This window comes from Amia ocellicauda, chromosome 15 (assembly GCF_036373705.1).
Source record: "Amia ocellicauda isolate fAmiCal2 chromosome 15, fAmiCal2.hap1, whole genome shotgun sequence".
Taxonomy (NCBI): Eukaryota; Metazoa; Chordata; class Actinopteri; order Amiiformes; family Amiidae; genus Amia; species Amia ocellicauda.
In genome coordinates, this window is record NC_089864.1 from 17,307,340 (window position 1) to 17,333,090 (window position 25,751).

At 36.4% G+C, this 25,751-nt stretch overlaps 1 protein-coding gene across 6 annotated transcripts in view; it reads left to right on the forward strand.

Annotated features, from left to right (window-relative positions):
- The window catches only part of syt1a (synaptotagmin Ia), a 235,989-nt gene that overhangs the window by 151,874 nt on the left and 58,364 nt on the right, over positions 1–25,751 (forward strand). For all 6 annotated transcript variants that reach the window (XM_066723614.1, XM_066723615.1, XM_066723616.1 and 3 more), the window contains one exon: positions 22,820–23,011. In XM_066723614.1, coding sequence (XP_066579711.1) covers positions 22,846–23,011 — 166 coding nt within the window. In that variant the 5' untranslated portion in view covers positions 22,820–22,845. The remainder of the gene's footprint in view (positions 1–22,819; positions 23,012–25,751) is intronic.

The window sequence follows — 25,751 nt, forward strand, 5'->3', positions numbered from 1 at the left end:
AACAGTGATGGTTACTAGAAGGAATGGAATTTGAAGAAAACTTAGAGGAAGAAAACTGACTTTTCAGAAGCATTGAAGCTATTGGACACCTGTTGGTCTTAGTTGTATGTTGATGTCCAAAACATCTTGCATACAATATAGCCATATTTTTGCTGCTAAGGAACGAGTACCACAGTTAACCCCAAATTGATGATAATTAGGTACAAGATCGCTCAAGTTTAAAAATCAGTTATATCTGTAATATCTGTACATTCACTCCAGAATGTTGCTTTACTAAATCATAGGTAATTTCAGATGTTTGTATAGGGGTTTGTGCAGTTTGAAAATTACATGATAATTATTGGTTCATGAAAAACTATTCCTATTCTAACATAATAGCTATTCTGCTATCTGATTTTGATTGATTCTTGAACAGGGTTTTGAGAGAGTGTCACAGGGAATTATAATGAACCATTATGAATCAATCCCATTTAGAATTAACATTGTAGGTCTTTCTTTAAGGACAGAGAGAAACAATTATGACAGTAATGGTGATTGGAGAGCTACCAGGTGTGTTTCTTTGAGCCTACAAACAGCATACAGAATCACTAGCAAGAATAAACTACAAAGGATTGAAAACCCTTAGGATGTTTGTATTTTTTTTTTAATTTCTTTAGTTTCATCTTAAAGTAATCCATAACAGCCCCCTTGTGTCTCTGAGATACACCTGCTTTCATGTAAATATAATGAGACAGATTACAGCAAACTATTTTATTTATTTTTATCTTCACAACCAATGTCCCATTTTAAAACTCCTATTGAAATTGTGAGCTAAAAATATCCTGCTTAATTCTTAATGCTTAATTAAGGAAGGATAAGCAGCAGCAAGGAAAATAATCAAATTTGCACAGAATTTCAAGCCTCTTCTGGAGGATAGAAACTAGAGCGCTGATGTTCTCTCACCACACGACAGTTGTGACACAAATCACAGATGGTAATGGGCTGTTTATATTCCTCCCACTTGCTCTGTTTGCTCCCTGGACGCATTGCCACCCAAGGTCACAGCCGAGGTAAAGGCAAGAGGCCATGCATATGGATTATTATAGAGAAATCAGGCCCGTCTGATTGCTCTTTTTGATGTGCTGAAATAAAAATCAAGAGCTGGCCCTTTATTCGTCTACAGGAGATTATTCCAAGTGTTCTTGTGTGACAAGAGCGGAGATATCATGGAGGAATACAGTAGCTCTCACAGCTGGACTCTCACATCCAGCTGAGGGATACCGATTGATCTCGGACTTGAGGAAATACCTTTTTTGTTGTTTTTGTTTTTTTCGACCCAGATCAATATTTCTGTCTGTGGAATACAATGGTTCCCCTTCTAAAAGATCTCTCATCTTTAATTAACCTTTAACATGCAGCAGGGGTTCTCATATGTCTTTTTATTGTGTTAATTGAACTGGTCTGACCTTTCTCAGTGTTTTTGTTGTAGTTGTTGGATTTTTTTTCTTTTTTCCTGCTCTACACTACTTGTTTCTGATTTAAATAGGCTAAAGAGACACACCTCAATTACTTACAGAAAGCCTGAGGTAATAGTTTGGTTTTCATTTTCAGTCAGGAAACTAAATCAAAGAAATGCAGCAGGTATTATAAAAAGCAGAGAACAGAAACCTTTGTGGATTGTTGTTATTGTTGGAGTTACACAAAGTCACTAGTCACTCTGCAATTCAATTTGTATGAGAGAAATAAGTCATTCAATGTTTGATTACATTTCCAAAATGTTCCAAAATATAACCAGAGGCTTGTAAAGCATTTGTCACTGATTTTAATAGGAACACTGGTGCGAATTAAACATTTCAGTCCTAGGTATTTTTAATTCCATCCTGTTGAGTGTAAAGAGAACCAACATTCAGTGCAGTAGCCTAAGATGCCTTCAGCATTGGATACAATTATAGAAGGAGTGGCTGTGGCTTCATCTGATGTGAGATGTCTGACTCAGCCAGCGGCAGAGTGGGGACCACCTACTGATCCACCCTGCTGAAACTCCCAGATATGAACACACCAGGTCTGCACCGAGTTTTTTAAATTGCTCACTAATTGCAATATGTAGAATGTCACAGAGAAAAGGCTCTGGTCTGAATCATTTTAAAGTATCAAATCTATTATCTGAACAAGGGAAATGTTAGCAGAATTTAGCCCTATTCTAACTGGACTTCAAGCATTCAGTAGCATATTCTATGTATTAGGTAATTGTTTATAGAAATAAAGATGCATAGAATTAAGTAGATTATAATTTATAAACCTTTGTCTTTTTTAGGCAGGATGAGAAACACTGTATTCAGGCTTGTGGGCTCTGGGAAAAGCTCTTGTCTTTACTGGATCGAATCTCATAAAAATAAACTGAAGCTGACAACTTAAACCGTTTTTAAGTGTTTCTGTCATGAACAATCTATATATATTTTAATTATTATTCCCTAATTGACAAATCCCGTGCTTGGCTTGTAATTGCCAAGATAGGAGAATAATAACACACTATGCAATTAGCCCCATGCTTGCATTTCAGCTGAATACATAGAATGCCAAGAATGTAATACAATAATGGATTTTTGTTGTTGTTGTTGTTGTTGTTCTTCTTCTTCTTCTTCTTCTTCTTCTTCTCCTTCTTTTTCTCAGATGTAATGATCTGTTGGCTTTTAGTAGAAATTAGCATTTGCATAAAAAATCACATTTTAAACCTTTTTTTAATTTAACAGGAAGAAAAAAATGAATTCTAAGTTTGAATATTTTATACATTATACAAAAAACTTTAAAACAAATAACAATGCCATGATTTTCTTTTTGTTACTATCATTGCACCTTTAGCAGCACTTTAAGCTGTGAGTCTGTTGGGATAGGTCTCTACCAAATTTGCACACCTACACTACTGGTGAGAAATTTTAGAACACCCACATTTTTCCAGTTTTTATTGAGACGTATTTTTTTGAAAGTCCAGTGAATAACCTGAAATGGTACAAATGTAAGTAAGTAAATTGCCAGATATTTAAAATAAAATTTTAGGTTACCAAAAACTGAAAAATAATGTACATTTCAGAGTTATATACTGTGTTACTACACCCTCTTAAGCATTATTTGGCAGTGTTACACGCAGCTCCTGTGCATAGTGACACTGTATTCCTACAATACGCACATCGTTTGAAAGCTTATTCTCTTGGCTACCAGCGCGTTTTCTCAAACACATCTGATTTACAGTTTCCGTGTCGCCCGCCGTCGTTCAGAGCCCGGGGAGTAAACGCGCAGTCTGCTCATTCAGATGGTCACAGATCACTCGGTTTCAATCAGATTTATTTGCAAATAGGCTTGTTTTGTTCAGAACAACCTAATGATTAATACAGTATATATTATTTAATGTTCTATCAAACACAGAGAAGTTCAGATCCAATTATGTAAAATCGTTGTGTATTAGTACAATGTAAACAGAGTTTCCATCTTGACATTTTGAGCTCTCTATGGGTGTGTTGCTTCTATCAAAACGTGGACGGTCTTGTTTTGATCAGTGCAGTGTCTGGTTCCAGAATATGTCATAATTGTCAATATTGTCTGAGATTTTGTATACCTACTCAGACCAAGTATCCCCCCACCCCCCCATTTCAGAATACCAGAGGGGTTTGTCAGCTTAAGGGGTTACATTTTGTTAATCAAAACAATTCCATGATTTATTTTTTATCTCTATTAATTGTTTATTTGTTCTATGCTTTAATTTCAGAGTACATTGAGACATTAAACTGCGTACATTTCAATAAGAATTGAAAAAATTGACTTCTAAAGTAGAACTTCTAAGTTCTAAAACTTTTGACCGGTAGTGTAGATTTGGCGATATTTGACTATTTTCTTTACAAAACTGTTCAAACTCTCCTTGTGAAGCGTTGATGGATAGCAATCTTCAAATCATGCCCCAGTGCCAGCCCATGAGAAACATCGCCATAACATGATGCTGCCACCAGCCTGCTTCACAGTAGGGATGGTGTTCTCTGGGTGATGCACTGTGGTGGGTTTACCCCAAACATAACGTGTTGCATTTAGTCCAAAAAGTTAAATTTTAGTTTAGTCAGACCACAAAACCTTTTTGCCACATGGCTACAGAATCTTCTGATTGTTTCAGATGGGCTCTCATGAGTAATGTCTCCTTTCTTCCCACTCTACAATACAGCCCAGATTTGTGGAGTGCTTGGGATATTGTTGTCACATGCACACTTTCACCAGTCTTGGCCATAAAATATCAGTTGCCATTGGCCTTTTGGTAGCCTTTCTGGTCTCCTCCTGCTTTCATCCAGTTTTGAAGGGCCAGTTAATTTAGGCAGGGTCTTGGTGGTGGAATATACCTTTCACTTCTTAATAATCATCTTGACTGTGCTCCAAGGGGTACTCAAGACCTTTGATATTTATTTTATACCCATCCCCTGATCTGTGCCTTTCAGCAACTTTGTCCCAGAGTTCTTTTGAAAGCTCCTTTGTACTCATGGTTGAGTCTTTGTTTTGAAATGCACGACCCACCAGAGGGATCCTACAGGAACTGCTGAATCTGTCCTGAAATCATGTGAATCACTACAATTTAACACAGGTGGAGGCCACTTAACTTGGTGTGTGAATTCGAAAGTGATTGCTTACACCTGAGCTAATTCAGGATTGCTGTTACAATCCAATTACACTCCAACCAAGCTATTCCAGTTTATATTTTTACATATTGTTCAGCAATATTTTATTTACACTTGGAAGTTGTGGGGTAGGATGTGTAGATACATTAAAATAAATACATACATTAATATACTATTTTAATGCATTTTAAATTCCAGGCTATAAGTCAGCAAAAGGTGAACATTTTGAAAGGAGGTGTAGACATTAGGCACTATATATATATATATATATATATATATATATATATATACATACACTCACCTAAAGGATTATTAGGAACACCTGTTCAATTTCTCATTAATGCAATTATCTAACCAACCAATCACATGGCAGTTGCTTCAATGCATTTAGGGGTGTGGTCCTGGTCAAGACAATCTCCTGAACTCCAAACTGAATGTCTGAATGGGAAAGAAAGGTGATTTAAGCAATTTTGAGCGTGGCATGGTTGTTGGTGCCAGACGGGCCGGTCTGAGTATTTCACAATCTGCTCAGTTACTGGGATTTTCACGCACAACCATTTCTAGGGTTTACAAAGAATGGTGTGAAAAGGGAAAAACATCCAGTATGCGGCAGTCCTGTGGGCGAAAATGCCTTGTTGATGCTAGAGGTCAGAGGAGAATGGGCCGACTGATTCAAGCTGATAGAAGAGCAACTTTGACTGAAATAACCACTCGTTACAACCGAGGTATGCAGCAAAGCATTTGTGAAGCCACAACACGTACAACCTTGAGGCGGATGGGCTACAACAGCAGAAGACCCCACCGGGTACCACTCATCTCCACTACAAATAGGAAAAAGAGGCTACAATTTGCACAAGCTCACCAAAATTGGACAGTTGAAGACTGGAAAAATGTTGCCTGGTCTGATGAGTCTCGATTTCTGTTGAGACATTCAGATGGTAGAGTCAGAATTTGGCGTAAACAGAATGAGAACATGGATCCATCATGCCTTGTTACCACTGTGCAGGCTGGTGGTGGTGGTGTAATGGTGTGGGGGATGTTTTCTTGGCACACTTTAGGCCCCTTAGTGCCAATTGGGCATCGTTTAAATGCCACGGCCTACCTGAGCATTGTTTCTGACCATGTCCATCCCTTTATGACCAGCATGTACCCATCCTCTGATGGCTACTTCCAGCAGGATAATGCACCATGTCACAAAGGTCCAATCATTTCAAATTGGTTTCTTGAACATGACAATGAGTTCACTGTACTAAACTGGCCCCCACAGTCACCAGATCTCAACCCAATAGAGCATCTTTGGGATGTGGTGGAACGGGAGCTTCGTGCCCTGGATGTGCATCCCACAAATCTCCATCAACTGCAAGATGCTATCCTATCAATATGGGCCAACATTTCTAAAGAATGCTTTCAGCACCTTGTTGAATCAATGCCACGTAGAATTAAGGCAGTTCTGAAGACGAAAGGGGGTCAAACACAGTATTAGTATGGTGTTCCTAATAATCCTTTAGGTGAGTGTATATATATATATATATATATATATATGTGTGTGTGTGTGAATAACATTTATATATCAAATATAATAATTGCTAGTTTCATAGTATGTATATTATTTACCTGTGTGTTTATCATATTCATGTAATGTTGGTGATTTGTGCATATGCTGATGCTACAGCTCCTGTACTGTTAACACAATAGCAAATAAGAAGTAGCCCTATGTGACGTAGAGGTGTTTCAGTGGAAGAAAGATATTCTTTCTAAACTGATTTGTCAGTATAGAGCATCACCAAGTTACTCCTCCTGCAGTCAAGATAATTAGGTCATTTCAGGTGTTTTTGTCATCATAATTAATTAGTGTGGCAACAGAAATTTAAGTGGAATCACTCAAAACAGAAATCTCATTACATGCAACAAGAAATAAATTAAATGTATGTAGTCTAAGGTGGTTAATGTAGACGTCCTTGTGTAGAAACAGAACATTTGGTCTCAGTAACGATGGCAACTGGTATTGTGCATTTTAAACTAACGCAGCTTATTCCCTGAGGCCTAGCACTGATACTTCAGAAACAATCTTGCTTTGCATAGGTTAATTTCAAGACAGGAGAGCTGAAGTAAGCCAATCCTACATTTAACTCATATTTATATGTTTCACAAGCCAATATGTGAGACATTTTTCCTTATGTATAAAAACACATGCTTCGGTTGTTTACCATGAATTAAGGAGGCGCATGAAAGTAATGAAAAAAACAACATCTCTATCATGTAGAGAAAACATTGCAATAAGGTATTATTATTAAATGTGTTACAAGATCATTAAATGTTCATTGAATGTGGATTAGTATTTAACAAGTATATTTTGGTATGCAGAGGTGTATCATTTTCTTTACCATACAGCAAATTCACTTCTACAGTGTCAAACTAAATTACTGCCGGGCAATTCTGAAAAGAAAAAATTAACAACAACAGCTTCATTTTCAGTAGTCGAGTAGCAGAGCATTATTACTGCAGACTGCTTTACATGCACACAACTTCCATTAGGAGTTATCATGCTGCTTTTCTACATCGAAACATTAACAAACCTGAGATGTTTACTGTGATTCAAATCAGTATGAATTAGATTGTAGCTTCCCATTTCGGGAAACACATGACAGTATGTCCGAGTCAATGGCTGGAGCCTCCCAAAACCTTTTAGGTTTCACAGAGCATTATTATTATTATTATTATTATTATTATTATTATTATTATTATTATTATTATTAATAATAATAATCTTATTATTAATAATAATAATAATCTTATTTATTTATTTATTGGCAGATGCCCTTATCCAGGAGGCCACTTGTAGCATGCTCTGTGTTAGCTTTCAGTGTTGTTGCTCTCTAAGAGAGAAGGTGCATGTTAGCTGAAAAATGATCCCACAAGCTCATTTAGCACAATCTTTCTTTCCAAATTACATTGTCAGATGTAAATATCACTTCACTCGCTAGCAACCAAACAGCAACTGGGGAGCAGGGAGGACAAAGTACAAGGGCCGTCTCAATTCAGCTCCAGCAGACACTGATCAAATGGTATTAGTTTGATCCCATAGAAGAATCAGCCATGATTTAAAATGTTCAGACCCACTGAAATGCAGAGGTCATAACTTTGATGCCCATTTCCAACACTCTTTGCTAATTTAGCACTGCATCTCGAACAGCAAAAGTCTGTCTCTCTTGTCTGCTGTAAAATAGGTACATCTCCAGGTGTCTTTTCTTACCATATATAGCTTTTCAGAATTGACTCCCTCCTTTGAGATGGCTTGAGATATAGCAACTCAGACAGCAAACAAATGACAAAAGTATGATCAGGACTAGCCCCCAAGGTTGTCTGTCTTTTTGGAGAGAATAGGGTTGAGAAAGTTAGAGGGTGTGATGGAGTGAATGTACAAGTTTTGTCACATAGCTAAGATGATCACCTGTGCTTGTCTTATGAAGGATATGTCATAGTGAAAACTGTCTCTGCTCTCACCTCATTCTCTACCTTTAAAAAGTGAACTTAAACTTCGGGATTCAATGTCTTAATTTCTCATTCATACATACAAATGTATATTTAAATCGTCGCTGTCAAGTTTTATTTATTTATGTACCAATACATTGTAGATCTACTGTAGTAGATCTTACTAAGTAACTATAAGATAAAATGTCTTTAAAAATTAGAACAATTAAATAAACAGTTTGTTTTTCTAAATTACCAATATATTGTCATTATAATGATGATTTTTAAAATATAATTATTATAATTATTATGAATAATAATATGTGCTGTTATGATGTACAACATTGTAACAGATACAGATGTGATGGAATTATTCTTTCCAAATATGACATTAATGGAATCATAATTATGGCTTTGACAGAAACTAATAAATGTCGTGTTGGGGCCAATCAAGTGGTGCCGGTAGTGTTGTAAGTCTGTCAGTCTTTCTGTGGTTTGACATGATTTAGCCGTAGTATTAATCGCGGCCCTCGACAGTGTTAATTAATTTTGTGAGCCCTTCTCAGCAACTATTGTTTTCCTCCATCATAATGCATTTTTCATGGGCTTGGAGAGACGTTTTCATTGGACAGAAATGTTACAGCTTTTTGAAAGCATGACACATTTCATTTATACAAGACTTCACTCCAGATGATCTTCTGGTATCCCTATAAATAAGGAAAGATCATCTTCACATTGAAACAGCAAAATATACAGGGGCCGTCAGTTCCGAAGTCCAGGTACATTTTCTCTATTGTTCATGTTTAGACTATATTAATTCCAGCTTTTATGATTTGATATAACATAACATGTTTCTTCTTTTTGTTAAAATTTGTATCAAAGCTTATTATATTGACATTCAAGGTTAGTGTGAAACTTGCCAATAGAATTGCATGAATGTTAATCCTAATTTATTATTTAACTTTAAGCAATAGACTAAACTTTTTTTTTTTTAATTTATAAAAGGTTTTGTTTGCAAGGAAAGCATTCATTAGTTTGACATTGCTGTTACTGGTTTCTTATTGACTTTTAGCTTTAAAGTGTTGTTTTTATGTGGTTTCATGACTTGCCATTTATATGTATATTGACTATATATAATCGACACGATTATAATTATTAATTTGAAAGGGAAATTATGTTGGTACTCTTCCTGATGTACGTGGATGCGTCTATTGTTTTCAATATTACAAACTCTATGCACTCATTGTATTGGAATATTTCAAAGCTAATATCCATGGCATTTTTTATCAAGTGTCTACGATGTTATTAGGGACGTGGTCTCCGACTGTAGTCAAACTGCTGAATTTAAATTGATTTTATGCATCTGTACTTGGAATGAGTATTCCTGCGATAGAACAAGTCTCATTATTTTCTGGAACAAAATGCATTAATAAATAAATAAATAGTGCTGCCAGCAATCATGGAAGAGCACAGAAGTCTGGCAGGGTCATTATATAATCTAATGGATAAGTCCTTGCGAATGTTCATTTATATACTTTTTTTCTGGGGTGGCTGTGACATCAAAATAGACTTGTTGATAATAAATATCTGGGGAGTACAAAATGCATATTAAAGCTTCTACAAACAAGATGTAAGCTGGGCAAATGACAGAACAATCATGTGGGAGGAAATTGACACTGCACCTTTTCTTCCATTTCAATTCACCGCGAACTGTTGTTGAGAGGAGGATCCTAAATCATTTGGCGACTGCTCAATCTGGTCATAACAGCCACGAGTGGGGGTGAATTATCTGCACTCAGACATTAAAGCAATCTTCCGAGTTGCACTGCATCATTTTTGACATCTGACCGTAAAGTCCAAAGAGAATCTGAGCGCGAGTGTAAGTGAGAAGAATACCAATATCCTTTCTTAGCCCCAGTAATCAGAGAACATTACATCTGAAACAATAACGACAGCAACAATACCTCACTTAAAACAGAACAAGTACCAGTTTTATTCATTTTTCATTCATTATTTTCCAATCTCTGTTATTTTGTGGATTGATTGATTTAGAAATCAAAACTTCAAGCTATAGAAATATATCCTTCAGAAAACAAATAATCCAAATGAGTTTGACTGATTTCTCTTTGGGGAATTCACATCTGGGATATGTTAAAATTTCGATCAAACGTGCTGCTTATCTGGCATGACTGTCATAATGAAGTCATTTAATTCATTCACGTTCAATAATTTATCTACGATCAGTTAAACAAAGAAAATTCTGGCACAAGTAAACTCTTCTGTTCAGGCAACGGATTGAGTATTGTTTTCCTCCTTGCTCCCTTTCCCGTAGCCCTTGACTGTGACCCTACATCTTGACAGCACTTAGCTTTCACCGTCCAGGATGTAGGAAGTCACTTACTGTACTTGTGTAAATTGTAAATTGGAATTTGTAAAATGTATTATTTTGAATTGCTGTTTTAGCTAAATTGAATTTGTAATGATTGATGCCTTGTACTTCACTGTATTTTTGCACTTTTTTTGCACTTCTGTTGTAAGTCGCCTTGGATAAGGGCGTCTGCCAAGAAATAATAATTAAAAAAAAAAAAAATAATAATAATAATAATAATATAGTAGAGAAGGTTTAGGTTTGGTCCCGTCTGGTTATTATAGCTCTTCACTGCCGGTTCATAGACGCATATAAGAAGTCATTTGTTCAGATTTATATGTACTGGTATAAGAAGGGGGAAGATGGCACTTTACAGGTTTGGTTAAATAAACTCTGTTCTGTATTTCCTGGGACTAAATTAGTATCCTTATACATCATGGCCTACAGCAAATTTGGGAAGCTTGAAAAAACATTCAGAACAATCTCAACAGAAATTAACAAATGTAAAATAAGTTGTTTCCTTTTCAAAATCAAGCCCATCCAGTCCTTGGTCAGAACTGAACTGATTTAATTTAGTTTTACTCTAGGGAGTAATTACAGGTCTGGAGCTAATCACAGTGCTGCAGATTTGTGGTGCAGCCAATTTGATATTTATTTAATATTGCAAACTGAATCATCCTTCTGTAAATGTTTGCTTATTATATACTAAATTAACTCTTTGCATCCGTCTTAAGCATGTCAGTTGAATGATCCAGCATTATATAACTCTTCCCTCTTATTAATATACAGTCAGCATGTGTTCCCATCATGCAGTGCAGCCCTTGTCAGTTTCAATTTCTCTGTTGTGTTGTGTTGTTCTTGCTGCTATTGTCCTCACCCTCCGGATCTCTATGTGTGTCTCTGGTTGCCTCCTCTGAGAAGGTGGGGGTGAAAGCGTGATGTTACACTCACAATCCTCATATTCACAGCGCTTCACTCTTCTCTTCTTCTGAACCAGGGTTTACTACTGCGGGGCTGTGCAAATATAAAACCCACACGGCAGGACATCTCAATTCAGCTGTGTACCTATCAAGTAAATCCAGAGGGACAGGCAGCATTACACCCACAAATAACATACAGCAGAAAAGAATTGTCTATATGTTTTAACAGGGTGCTTTAATATGGAGGAAAGAAAAGACCAAATGGGTAGAGAAGGTCACGCAGCCCAAAATATCTTTGTTTTTCAGAAAAGACTGTTCAAAACAAATCAGTCATCGCCCTTCTGAAAATGCTGGGGTAAATATAGGGAAAGAAAGAGCGAAATACAATTCAGGAGTGGGGGAATGCAGTTCTGACATATTTGCAACCGATTTCAATATTGTATAAGTGGGGAAAAGGTCACCGCAGAGTGGATTGTAATGCTTAACACCGTTTCAGTGAATGGTGCTGACAGGCCAGAGACATTTAGAATTTGATTTACATGGTTTACTAGCTGGCTGGGTGAAGTATCTTTATGGAGAAATCAAAAAACAAACAGTCAGAGGCGCTACATTGACCTTTTTTCATTAATGTACTTATTTTAAGAATAATATTAAAAATAAAACCTTTTGGAATGTCACCTTTATCTAAAAATAAAATAAATAAAAAAGTATTTTCTTTATCTGCCCTTTAAACTGAAACACATTATTCAAATGAGTCTTTACCACAAAAACATATAATTTAATTGAGCTGATACTGAAGATCTGGTGGATTTATGTCCCTAATTTGACATACACTCATTGATTGGAGGTTGAAGCCAGCACTGACCCATTTTCTCTCGGTGTCTAACACCCACTGGGTACCCTGCAACAATCAGCATCTCAGGCTGACTAAGACACGAACGAACAACCTCTCGGGTCCACATGAGTCACTTGCGCAGCAGTACAGCACGCCACAACCTGTCTCTGTCAGCTTCGTTTCACCACATGAGAGAACCACAAAAGCTCCACTTCTCAGCCAGCCTGCTCTGAATCTAAACCAGTGGTCTTCAGTGAGCCTTTATCCGCTTATTTTTATAAGTCATCCTAAATCATCCATTTTTAGACTCAGGGAACAAATGTCAGTTTTAATCAAGTCGAGTCATGAAAGGGACCCCTTGTCTTGAGAGGCTGAAGATATCCAGATGATTCCTTCCAATGGTTTATAAATTAATGAATTTACCAAACCACGACTTAATTGATTTGAATGTTTCCAGGTGAGAGAAGGGTGACCACTAAAACCTGCTATTCATGGTCCAAGACCAGCTATTTACAAACCTTTCTCAACCTCTTTCAAATCCACGGTTTCAAATCTCATGGCTGCTTTAAAGAGAGAGGTACATTTGGTGCAATCTTCAGGAGATTTCAATGCAAATCATAGTATTAAACATGTCTGGGGAAAAAAAGCATCTGACGAATTGTAATGACAAACACAATCATTGTCTTCACTGATTGGATCAGGCCGCAGCTCAGCAATTACAGGCAGAGAGAGAGACAGCAAGTGTATACCAAATACTTGCAAGCCAGTTTCACCAGGTGTTAAATGTTGATATAAATAGAGTGCATGCATTTTAAACAACACTTTAGCCCAGCACTACTCATGTACCACCTCACAGTTCCCATCGTTTAATTACTAAAGTAATCTTGCTTCCAGACTTGCACGTTGCCACCTGTGCCAGCCTTCTGCCTCCATCATTTACAAAGGTCATTATCAATGAAATGCAGACATAGAACAGGAAAACCTCGCCTGAAAAGAGAGGTTGTCAGACACTTCAGACTATTGTCATTTAAGCCACCAAAATGTTTATTCCCCCAAACACATGAGCAATGAAGTGATATTTAATAGATTAATCATATTCTTCAATGACTCAACCATCCTAAATTAAGAAGTAATACTAACGCAAATTGGGTCATAAAGAAATGTTTGATGTATGCATACTTCAGACATAGTTAGCACTTCATAATCCATATTTGTGTTTGCGTCCAAGAAATACATAGTTTCTGACAAGCAGTAATTGTAGCACATGTTGCCTAATTTCTGAATAAACATATATATATATATTCCACAGTGGCATGAATTCTATCCCACTGCTGTGACACCAATGTAGTGATATAGGCATTTGCTACAGGATTCACTGGCTCAAACAAAACAATAAATAATAGAGAGTCAGGGTTAAAGAACAGAACAGCTTTCACAGGCACAGCACTAGGCTTAGTCTCACTCCTCCCATGGGAACTGGGGCACCCCTATATATATTGCCGATCTTACCCCAAATCACCCGCTATTCTCACGTGGGGTTAACCTTCAAATCTAGAAACCTAGACCCCTACACACAGAAAGGATAGACTCACACACACACTCTGCAGTCACTCCATTTCACATAGTCCCAGATCTCTACTATATATATATATATATTGTTGTCCCGTAGCCCTCCAGCTTTCAGGGCCCCCAGGACCCCTGCTTAGCATTTACCTACTTCATGAGTTCAACTCCGTACCATTTCTGTCAACCCCATGTCTGCCATTTGTGATCGTAAACATATTACAATTTAAATGGCCCAGTTTGCCCTGAGGAAATGAAAATGAGCTGAAACATATACTGTTGTCTGAGATTTGCATTTACCTTTTCAGTGAGAAATGAAATGCAGAGAGAAGTGAATTCCACATGGTATTAAAGGAGAAAAAGAACAATTTATTATGTCTAATCCCATAGTGCACTATTTCATTCCCCTCCACTTGTGTAGAGACTTTTCTCTTCTACCTGACGAGTGGCAGGCTCATTCCTGAGATCCTAAAATATAATTTCTTAGGAACCAGTAAAGACTATTTCAATATTATGGAGATGAATAGGCAATATATGAATTATTAATATAAAAGTACTTAAACCTGTTAAGCAATCTATTGGAAGTTAAGAGCCATAGGTCTCTTGCAACCAAGTAATTTCTTACTAGTTTCTTACTGATGAGTCCATTTTATTTTTTGAACGTCTCGGCGATAGTAATTGAAAATGGGTTTCTTTGCACATTCATTTAATAGAGTTGTCCTGGCCTCACAGCAAAGCAGGGTTAATAACTTTTCCCAGTTCCATTACCCAACAAAATTGCCTCTAGCAGCATAAAGACCCACTCCTGACCAAAGGAATTTGCTGAAACACTTCTTGTCTTCCCCTGTATTTGATGCAGATCAAGTTAGCTTCATTTGCACGGCTTATTACTTCACCGAATACTCTGTTCCTTCTTTTTCTTGTTGTCCTCATTTTTCATGTGTGAGTTGGGTTCCCAGACAGCTAGAAGTAAGCATTGCTTTAATTGTAAGTCAACTCTGCAATGTGCTCGTTTGTTTTCTATTTTTACACAAACGCCTGCAAGCAATGTTAATAAAAATAGCTGTGTGTGACGTGAGGTCCACTAGTATTACATTTAGCTCTTCACATTTTTCAAGTGTGTTTCTGCATGTAAGGGCTCTTAAAATGGCTTCCAAAGAAAGAGTGCAACCTAACAGGCAAATGATCTGCTCTAAAGGTCGATATCTGATACTCGCTATTTGGAATCTGAGTTTCACCAGTCTGAATGTCCACATCATCCGGATACGCGTAATGCTTAGATTATCCCCAGGAAACATTTTGATACTGTAAAACCTTTTTATTTTACCTTTTAGCTTTTAGCTTTTGTTCATTTGAAAACCATTGCCTATAATATAACCCTGAAAAGTAAATAATAATAATAATAATAATGTCCTTTAAAAACATAATTGAGTAATGCAACTATGGCATTTATTAAATCAATGTGTTATGCCAGAATAGTTTAAATGGCATTTTAAATGTAATCTTGCCCACCATGCATAAACAATGCACAATTTCATAAGTGGATAATGTTTCTGTTTTGGCATATTGAGTTAATCAGAACTATTTGCTATGCTTATTGTATGTATTCCCTTTTTGAAAAGCAGTTTTAAATATGTCCACATCCTTATATTGTGCATGAGATGTATCAGAAATAGATGTCCACTGTAAAAGCATCCTATGTATGAAAACATGAAGAGCTTCTCAATGTCAAAGCTTATTTTAGCTTTAAACCGCTGTTCTCCCACTGCTCCCAGTGCATTTAATGCCATCTCCATAGTTGCAGTTTTGACTTCTGTTTTATAATAGGAATGTTCTTTTGCACTGCCTACATCATATACAACCAAACTGGTTGAATAATAATGTGTGTGGCCTTTTCATAGTGCTTTCTGAAACCCTGGAGGGAGAAGAGATTGAGTGATGGTAGCATCAATTAACATATACCTCAATGATAATATATACAGTCAGGCTGTTCCGTTACATTGATAGTGATTCTGTTGATCAAGACATCCTCATTTATCCAGGATGTGTCTTCCATGACAATAAAAGAAGCTGAAACTTTATTTTTTGTACTTTATGCAATTTCTGTCCTGTCCAAATTTGTAAAGACAACTGTCATGCATTTTTCCCTTAGACCATTTATTTCATTGTACTTACTGACCCTACAACTGTCGTAAGCCTGTAGAGTTTGTATTTTGTGAAGGGACCTTTATAGCTTTCAAGCCAGTTTGTATGCATTATGGTTTACTTTGTTTCTAATGTTTTGTTTTTTGACTCATGTCACTACACTTTCCTTCAGCTGTAATTGAAAGTTAAGACATCTTTGCAATAAATTTGGATAGAGGTCACATCTTTTTCCAGAAATGAAGAACAGAGACTGGCACAAAATGAGGAGAACAATTTGGTAACTGTCATTAATGCTTTGATTAGGTAGATGGCAAAGTTTAAAATGCACCCAAGCTGTCTTTGTGGTTTGGTTTCACTTTCTCTCTTGCAAATACTGTTTTGCAAAACTTAGGGAATAATATTAATCATGTCAAAATCCAGTTAAAAAAAAAAATCTGATTGACAGTTTTTATTAACTTGTATACAAAATGATATCCATAAATGCCATATTCAGCTGGATATATTTTGCAGTTAACTATATATATATATATATATATATATATAAAGTTATAATTTCCTGTTTTCTTATTGGGACGTGACTACAAAAACAATGCCTTTTATATAGCTTGACACACATGAACAGCATTTAGAAGCCTAGAACTTAGTGATATTTGTTGTACAGACCACATTAGACTTGAATAGTGCAATATTCTCCTCCTGTCCTATATATGCGTGCTACTCTATCCCCTGCACATTGTGAATATTAAGTTAATTAACCAATGATTTATGCTCTGCTGGAGCCTTTACAAATGTAGAGAAAATGCCACTCTTACAGAGCACATGGGCAATCTCATACTGTTTTACATGAACAGTGACTAAAGCGATCTTTCTCTTAATCAAGAGTGAAATTGACAAGGTCCCTTAAGCCTCTCAGAATAGCTTTTTTATTGCAGTGCATCTACCACCATAATTTCATTATTGTGCCATGCTCTGCAGATGGGCAAGCGGGATGACAAAGGCAGCAGTCGTAGTGAAAGGGACACTTGCCATTAGATTAAACTGTGCTTGTTTAACTGCACAGTATACAGTACCAAGGGAGCGTCTCTTAACAAAAAGAAATGAATAAAAAGTGAAAGCTATTATAAGTCTAACAGATTTCTTAATAGACACCAGCTTCCCAGACCACACAGGCCAATTTTTTCTCTTCCCTGGAAGAGGCCGGTTGCGCGCGAGAAAGATAGTGTCTGACTCACTTTCTTCTGTAATGGCTGAGGTTGTCTGCCAATACACATAAGCTTAATTGGTCAAAATAGACATATCTGTTACTACATTGCAAATACAGAATACAGCAATACAGACAGCACTGCTTCTGTTGTTTATTATAACAGGCTTAGTAAGTTATTATTTAACTATTGCTATATATACTTAGAGCAAATTGTATTTTGATTCACAATTATTGATTTGTGATTGTAATAAAATACTTAATTCTGTCTTAATGGATTGGAATGTCCCTAAATTAGTCTTTATAGGGAATTCATAAAGTGTGGAAAATGTATGGAAGCTTAATAATTCCCTGATATTCCTTCATAATAAGGAAAACAGGAGCCCATGTTCCATCAGTTCAGTATCTTATGCTGAAGATTGTATCATGCAAAAAGTTAATACAATATTTCTAATTTGTGTGTTTTGAATCATTTTAATAATAAATCAGAATAAATAGACAGAATTCGAAATGCACATCTTTCAGTATGAAAAAAAAGTAATCAACTAATTGAATTGTATTTATTTCCATAATGATGCAGTACCAACTAACAAAAACTCTCCTGCAAAACTTTCCTAAGCAGTTTATATTAAGCTTAATATGTATGTTTATGAAGCAGTTAAATTGGTGGGTTCATGAACAAAAGATGTGAATAAATTATTCATTTGAGAGCAGGCAATTTTCCTATAAAATGAGTGATTCTATCTCGGCATTAAGATTCATTTAAAAGTCTGTTAGTCTCCATAATGTTGCTTGGTCATTCGCCCCATGCATTAATAATTGTCTGTGTATGCGTTTTCTATTATTAGTGCACAGTTTACTTTTTAACAAGTTTCCTGTTTGTCCCATTATGAGATCGGTTTGTTGATTTTCCAATAACAATTGAGGTTAATCCACTTTTTGTAATGGGTCTGATACTTACTCTAAACAATAAATGGGCTGTTCAGTAATTCCTCACGCCCAAGTTATAATATATATATATATATATATATATATATATATATATGAAACCTACTGCCATAAGGAAAGCAAGTTGAGATTTAAGTCAGATTATTTTTAAGTTTCCTCTCTCTTTTGCTTTTACAATTAAGAGTAAAACAAAACAATCCATTATCGTGCATCTCTGACTGTTTAAAGATGGATGTGATCTAGTCACTTCAGCATGTTTCCAGTGAGAGGAGAACAATATCAAGATTTGAAAGGCATACAGTGAAAGCCACTGTCTCATAATACACAAATTAATCAAATTACACGTCAAAAGATGGATTTTCTACCAGAGGCCTGCTTGATGAAGCGCTGACAAGCACTGCTGACTCAGAGATCTCCCCCACTGGGAAGCAATGGGGGTAGAGTCAAGAAATGGTTGGGAGATGGAAGTAAACTCACTGACCTACTTAGGATGAGATGGGAAGGATGATGCGAGAGCAGTGTCAGGCAATAGTGTGATGAGAAGCATGCTGAGCCATCTGGCAGGCAAGTAATTGGGTAGGGTTTTTACACCTGCCTGAAACACTTGAAAACAGAACATTTAGGGTTAAAAAATGTATTTTTTTTTTAGGCATGACACAGTAATATGGATGTGAGAAAGTCTTCTTATCCAGCCTTCTTTTTCCCTTAAACATTTATAAATGTGTTCATTTGTTATTTAAAGAAATTAAACATAATTTTGAAAAATAAATAAATATATATGTGATATACTGTATATATATTTATATACTGTGGCCTTGTTGGGGGATGTCCACAGTGCTGGGTTTGATATAGGCAGGTCTTGGAAAACAGGTGTACTATATCTATGTATGTGTGCATATGTGCGTGTGTGCGTGCGTGTATATATATATATATATATATATATATATATATATATATATATATATGTGTGTGCTTGTGTGTGTGTATTCCTATAGTGAATTAGCATATTATTTGAGGTTTGGTTTCTTGACTTTCACCTTTTTTTTCTTTTTTGAGTTTTCAAATAAATTACCTTCAACCTCTTGAAATATTTCATCTATTCAACTGAGCCTCAGTCTTTGTTCATTTTGCTTTTATAGTGTATACAAATTGGCAATTAAGTGCTCGTTTTATGAGCCTTGCCAGAATCTTTGCACAAAAGCCGGTGCCTTGGTTGGCTACACATCTATGCACGATGCCATTGTTCCGAAAACGATCCATGTGTGCTTTCCAAACTGCATTTCTTGTTATTGACATTTGTATTGAAATTTCAGACAAAACAGAAGAAAACAAAAACAATGGAAATAGTTTTAGAATGCAGTCACTTGTCGCATTTCAGAATGCAGGTTTATGTTTGTTATTTCCTATAATCAGTGTTTAATTTGGAACTAAAGTAGCACAACCCATCTATTATAATAGCAGCAGTTTAATTTGGTTAACATAGAAAATGTTTTTTGTTAAGATATTGTGTATAAAATCTGTCTTCCCTGGGGGTTGGTGGGGGCGATTTTAAGGTTTTATTATAAAAAATATCTTACTTTACTAACTAAAAATGGATTCAACAGAGACCAATCATATAAAATATACAGCATTTTATTGGCATACATCATAGAAGGAAGTGTGTATGATGTATCATTTCCAGCAGGAAGGCGAAGGTTGTACTTAATGAAGGTGAAAATGCCCCGATATTGACTTTGTGTTGGAGCAGAGCTACGGTCAGTGGTATGATGAGAGAGGTGCCCATGATTGCAAAAAGGTCAAGGTTGCTGTAAAGTTCAGTAATAGCAATGACTTCACATTCCTGAAGATTGGTTCTTGATATGAAGGGGTGATCCATCAGTTGCAAAGCCTTTTTAGAGCGTTTTTTTTTTTTCGTTTTTTTCTTTTCAGACAAACATAAAAATAAAGAGTCCTTATAAACACATTGACCTTCAGGTTTAAAGAAAAAAAAGTTGGAATCGCACCATTACCAGGGCCTTTTGAAATAATTGGATGTATAAATAACACATGCTGTAAGATAATGCAGGCTTTAACATGTCTGTCAGAGTGAATTAGTGTCGGCAACTGAGAGCTGAGGAGAAGGTAGGCAAGAGGTGACCTCTGTTATTAGAGGGGCTCGACTGAGTACCAAGGATGCGTTTTTCAGGAAAAGGATGTGCCGGCAAGATCGCTCCGGTCACTCTGCTGGAACGTACAGCTCCATCTAAATTATCTGATATAAACAGATTGGTTCCAACTTGATCAAACCTCCATCCAACTTGACATGGGATTTTGCTTGGACATTCTTATTAAGATGAATCCACCATGAGTCACAGAAGGCATAAAGTATCTCTCTTTTGTAAGATAGTCTGTTGTACAAACTGATTCACTGAGGATGTTCTGAATGTGGAAATGGACATTCATTTGTATTCTTTTGTATGTGTATATATTAAAAAGTTAGTTTTTCAAGGTTAAAAGGATTTTTGTTAAGGTGAAGAAAAGTTAATAACATATGCAAATACTTTTTTTCTTTTGCTTCTCGCTATAATGGAAGGTGTCTGATACTCAACCAGAAATGTAGGAGTTTACATGTTCTGGCTGTTTGAAGCAGCCCACGTTTAACTGAGCAACAGCTGTCAAGCTTTTAGGTGAGGGGAGAACACAGGACTGAATAATTTAACAGAGCCCTGTTTACAGTCAATGTTACAGGGTAGGGCTAGAATGGAAGTGGCTCAAATAAATATCAAAGCCAAATATGCAGGATTATTTTTTGTAAGAGAAACTAAACTGCTTCATACAGTACATGCTGACCACAACGTGCAACACAACACGTGGGAGTGTGAAGTACACTGATATGCTCTAATGCCACAGTTCACTTCTGTTAACGGCTTAAACATACTGCAGTATGGAATGAAAGGAGTTTTCCAAGGGTGCGACACAGCTTAGTATATATTTTACATAATTAGTGCTGGCCGACCAACTGTGTTAATAATACACTGTGATTGAATAACATTCCATAATTCAAGAGGCCTGTTGATGTCATGGTTTTTGCAAACCCGTACCATATAGATTGTATTTTTGGTATTTCCGGATTAAAATAGAATAAAAGGTTGGCATTTTCTGTAAATGTATCAGACATAGGAGAAATTTTATGGCATATGGATGGATTATGGTGTATCACAAGCACTGTATGAATTTAGTTTGGCAAATAGGTAAGTGTAACAGACATTGCTGATGTTTGTGCAACATATTACATTCTGATGATTAAAATTTAAATCTATTTATCCATTCCACAAAGCTATGCAGTAAATGATAGTGTATTGTTAAGTTACACTAATTTACAATATGTTTTAGTGTTCTGTTTGTACTTCTTCTTTGCTATTGTTTTGCATTTTGTTTTTGATTTTGTTTCTCTAGTTTGGATTTTGACATTGATGTGGTAATTTCAGAGTCTGCATTATAGCCAAAGGATAGAGGCACTGTTCTCTCTCCCTGAGGACACCACAGAGAGTATGATTCACAGAACCATAGGAGCAACGGCAACCACAAACTATAGCAAGCAGTTTGTTTTGTAAATCTAAAAAATAACAGCTTTGGCAAGATTTAACCTTTCCTTTCGCTTCCCTAATATTTCACAGCACCCCAATACATAATATAATTGTGTATGGCATCTGTGCTTAACAGTGTATTGTCTTGATTCAGAAGTATTCCTGATTGTGGGAAGGGATAATAATATTACCACAGAAGTCATGAAGACCACCAGATCTAATTGCTGCTTTTCTTCTATTACTGTGTCAAAAATAATCATACTAGAAAAGTTTTAAGATGAGACCAAGACATATGTGATCTAAACCAGCCCACTAGTCCATCTACCCTTTGTAAAGTGTGCGGTAAAGCCCCAGTGCATTCATAGCAAAGTGAAATCAAAGTAAAACATGATATATGAAATCACAATACAAATCATTTCAAAGAAAAGTATATGCATGGTTTAATGACGGAAAACCAATAAGAAAAACTGGCATTTCATTGTGGATAGAAGAGATAAGAAATATATTTATATAATTAAATATATCCGTTTTTTTTTTTTTGGATACTTATATCTACATCTATCGTCTGTCTTTTTATTTAGTTATTATCCATGTTAAAGAAGCAACTTGGTGTCACATAGCAAGCTGCAGTCATTCTTTAACTAAAACACATCTTCTGTGGACCATTAACCCTGTGTTACCATGGCAATGGAAACACTGACAACCTGTTCGAAACAACTGGCAATAACAACTCTCATTGTCTGTTCCCCGCCGCCCACAGAGAGAGCTGATGAGTGCTCTCTCCTATTGTAAGCAGCTTCAGTGCTCAATAGGAAATTGCTGTTGTGCTTTCTGGCAGGCACAGAAAACTAGATAAATAAAAACATTCCTTATAGAACTTTTCCATTTCCTTTCCTGAATGTATATGTAATAGGCAGGAGTAGAGGAAAAAATTATCCAAGAAGATATTTGTGTTCGGCATCTGATCTGGCTGGAGATGGCTTTTAAATATTGTATGACCTTAAGGCAGGTTATTATGTTAATGATGCAATATTTGCTCAAGCTAAGCCGGCAGGTGTACACACAGACGCACACGTCTACCTGGGCGTGTTGTTGTCTCTGACATGTTTCTGCGGGGATATGTGGATTCAGGCTCCTGACAGCTCTTGCTCTCTCTCCTCTCTTTCAATGTTAGCCTCTGCCCGGCTGTCCAGCACCACCATGAATGAAAGCCGCAGGGCAGCACTGGTAGCGCCGCCGGCCACCACAGTGGCGCCAGCCCCGCCTGTCAATGCCACAGGACCGGCCGGACAAGAGGGAGGCGACAAGGATGACACCTTCTCCCGGGTGAAGGACAAGTTCATGAACGAACTGAACAAAATTCCTTGTGAGTAAAATAAAATCGTATGCTTGTTTTTTAATAATTGTTTTCAGGGTAATTTATTTGTTGGTCTTCATTGCACTGTTCACTTGAAACCTGATGTTTCTGTGCAATTATGTTGTAAACACATAAATGGAAACACTGTTTTAGATATAAGTCTTAGGATATTTAATAATGTATGTATCTTTTAAAAAACACGTAGAACAGGTTATTTAATACATTTCAGATTGGAACTAAAAGCATCCAGTACTGTATGTGTTAGTATCATATCAGTCTAAAATAAAGCCATACTGTGTACATATTTATTTCTATCTTGATCTGGTAGTTTGATAGATATTGATAGATGCTTGTAGAAGTCATGTAAGAGGAGGCAATGCAGTCTTTTATTTATTTTATTATAAGTTGATGATCCTCCACAAGTCTAGGGAGGGCTATACAAATTGTATATTCCTGTTTCTACCATAGCCTCAGTCAGAGAAGTTCAATGTAAATGTTTGGTGCAGACAATTAGAGCTCATGCCAGGAAAAATGTGACCCCCTCTGTGTAGCATGGAGGTGGATCTGTTTTGCTTTGGGACTACATTGGTGCCCTGGTAGAACTGAGGGAGGGATGGATTCCACAATGTACCAGGGAGTTTGAGCCAAAGACCTCAAGAAGTTCCAACTTGGTCCCACAAGGCTTTTCCAGTAGGATAATGATCCAAAGCTCACATCCAAATCTATGACCAAATGTTCAGGGGAGAATAAATTGAAATGTTTCCCATTGGCCATCACAGGCTTCAGACTTTAAAACACAAGAACTTTTGTGGTATGAACTGACAGAAAGAGTTCAGTAGCATGAGCTGCACAGTCTGCGCCAGTGGGAGTGGTCCTTTGTGGATTTGTGGTCAAGAAGGCTCTCAAAAGGTTAAGGAAATCTCTCAAGGCTGTCAAAGCTGAATGAGGATCCATGAAATATTGATTGCATACGTGTGAATACACTTTGACAGTGTATTTTGACACGTCTGCTATTAATATCTACTGTAGTGAACATCAACATAAGCTCAAAGAAGAAGAAACATACTTTTTTTGCAGCAGATTTTTTAACTGTTTGGTATTTTTATTTTGACAGAAATATGCAGCACCACGTTGAAAAAACATTTAATGCTTAAAGTTTTGTTTTTTCATTCTCATGACAACAAACTTAAATGCTCAGATTTCATTCGGGATTTGTAAGATATAGAATACAGGAGCATTTTGAGTCAAAATAATGGATCTGACGAAAGGGTAAACAAAGTATTAAACCTAATTAATCCATACAAGACTGGGAGTGGAAATGGAAAGCAGATTCCAAATTGACACAAAGAAAAGCTTTTTGACCTAAATAGTGTGACAGGTTTAAAACCAAAGTTTATCCAAGGCTTAAAGTTTACAATGGGTTGGGTTCAAAACAAAGGGATTTGACTGAGCTTAACGACTAATCTGAAGATAGATAACATTAATATCACTTAATTTTTTTTATTGTTTATTATCTGGCTTTAGTGGATGCACAGATAATACCAGTAAAACGTTTCCGTCACCATCATGTTCACCACAATATAGAGTACAAGTAATGTTTTATTACCTTCAAGTTAGGGTATTTGTCATGTGTAATAGACAGTTAGGTCCATAAATATTTGTACAGTGACACAATTGTCATCATTTTGGCTCTGTACGCCACCACAATGGATTTGAAAGGAAACAATTAAGATGTTCTTGAAGTGTAGACTTTCATCTTTAAATTGACTGAATGGTGCAAGAATTACACCCATTTATATATGTGGTCCCCCCAATTTTAGGGGCTCAAAAGTAATTGGACAGACTAACATAATTATTAATTAAATTGTGGGTTTCAATACTTGGTGGCAAATCCTTTGCAGTCACTGACTGCCTGAAGTCTGGAACCCACAGACATCACCAGATGCTTGGGTTCTTCCCTGGTGATGCTCTGCCAGGCCTGTTCCACAGCTGTCTTTAGCTGTCCAATTACTTTTGATCCCCTAAAATGGGGGGGACCTGTTCACCCAATTTGGATGTAACTACCCTCAAATTAAATGACAATTGTGTCACTGTCCAAATATTTATGGACCTAACTATATGATTACTGATAATTGAATACGCCCTGAGATACAGTATGTATAATGTCCACTTTAAACATAATATACAAAATAATACATTACATAGGCATCTCTCAATAATAGAGCTATAACAACTGCTGTTTTCAGAGGCAAGGTACAGCTTTCAAAGCTAAATACTAAAGCCATGAGACTGGTTCTTTGGAAACATCTAGTGGATTTTATTGGTAATATTATGGTTTTAAATGATTTCGTAAAAGCGTGTCAGAAAGCCATTTGGTGTTTAAATCAAATTAATGTGGAAGAACATATGGAAGCAATCCTAAACCACTAGCCTGGGAATCATCACAGGAGTCTCCTGTGGCTGGGAATAATTGGCCTTCTTATTAAAACGGATTCTGAAATGGTTCGGTTTTAATATTCCATGCTTAATAGAGTTCTACAAAGCTGAAATGCACGAGGTCTATAAACATTTAGATGCAGCAGTCAAAGTGCATACATATATTGATGATATGCATTCAAAACTAAATTAATCTTGATAATGATGTATGTATATATGTCACATTTAATCATTTTGATCAAAGAAATATTATATTCAATCCACTTCCCCAAGGTTGTATATCTCCACATTTTGATAACATTAGACAGACTAC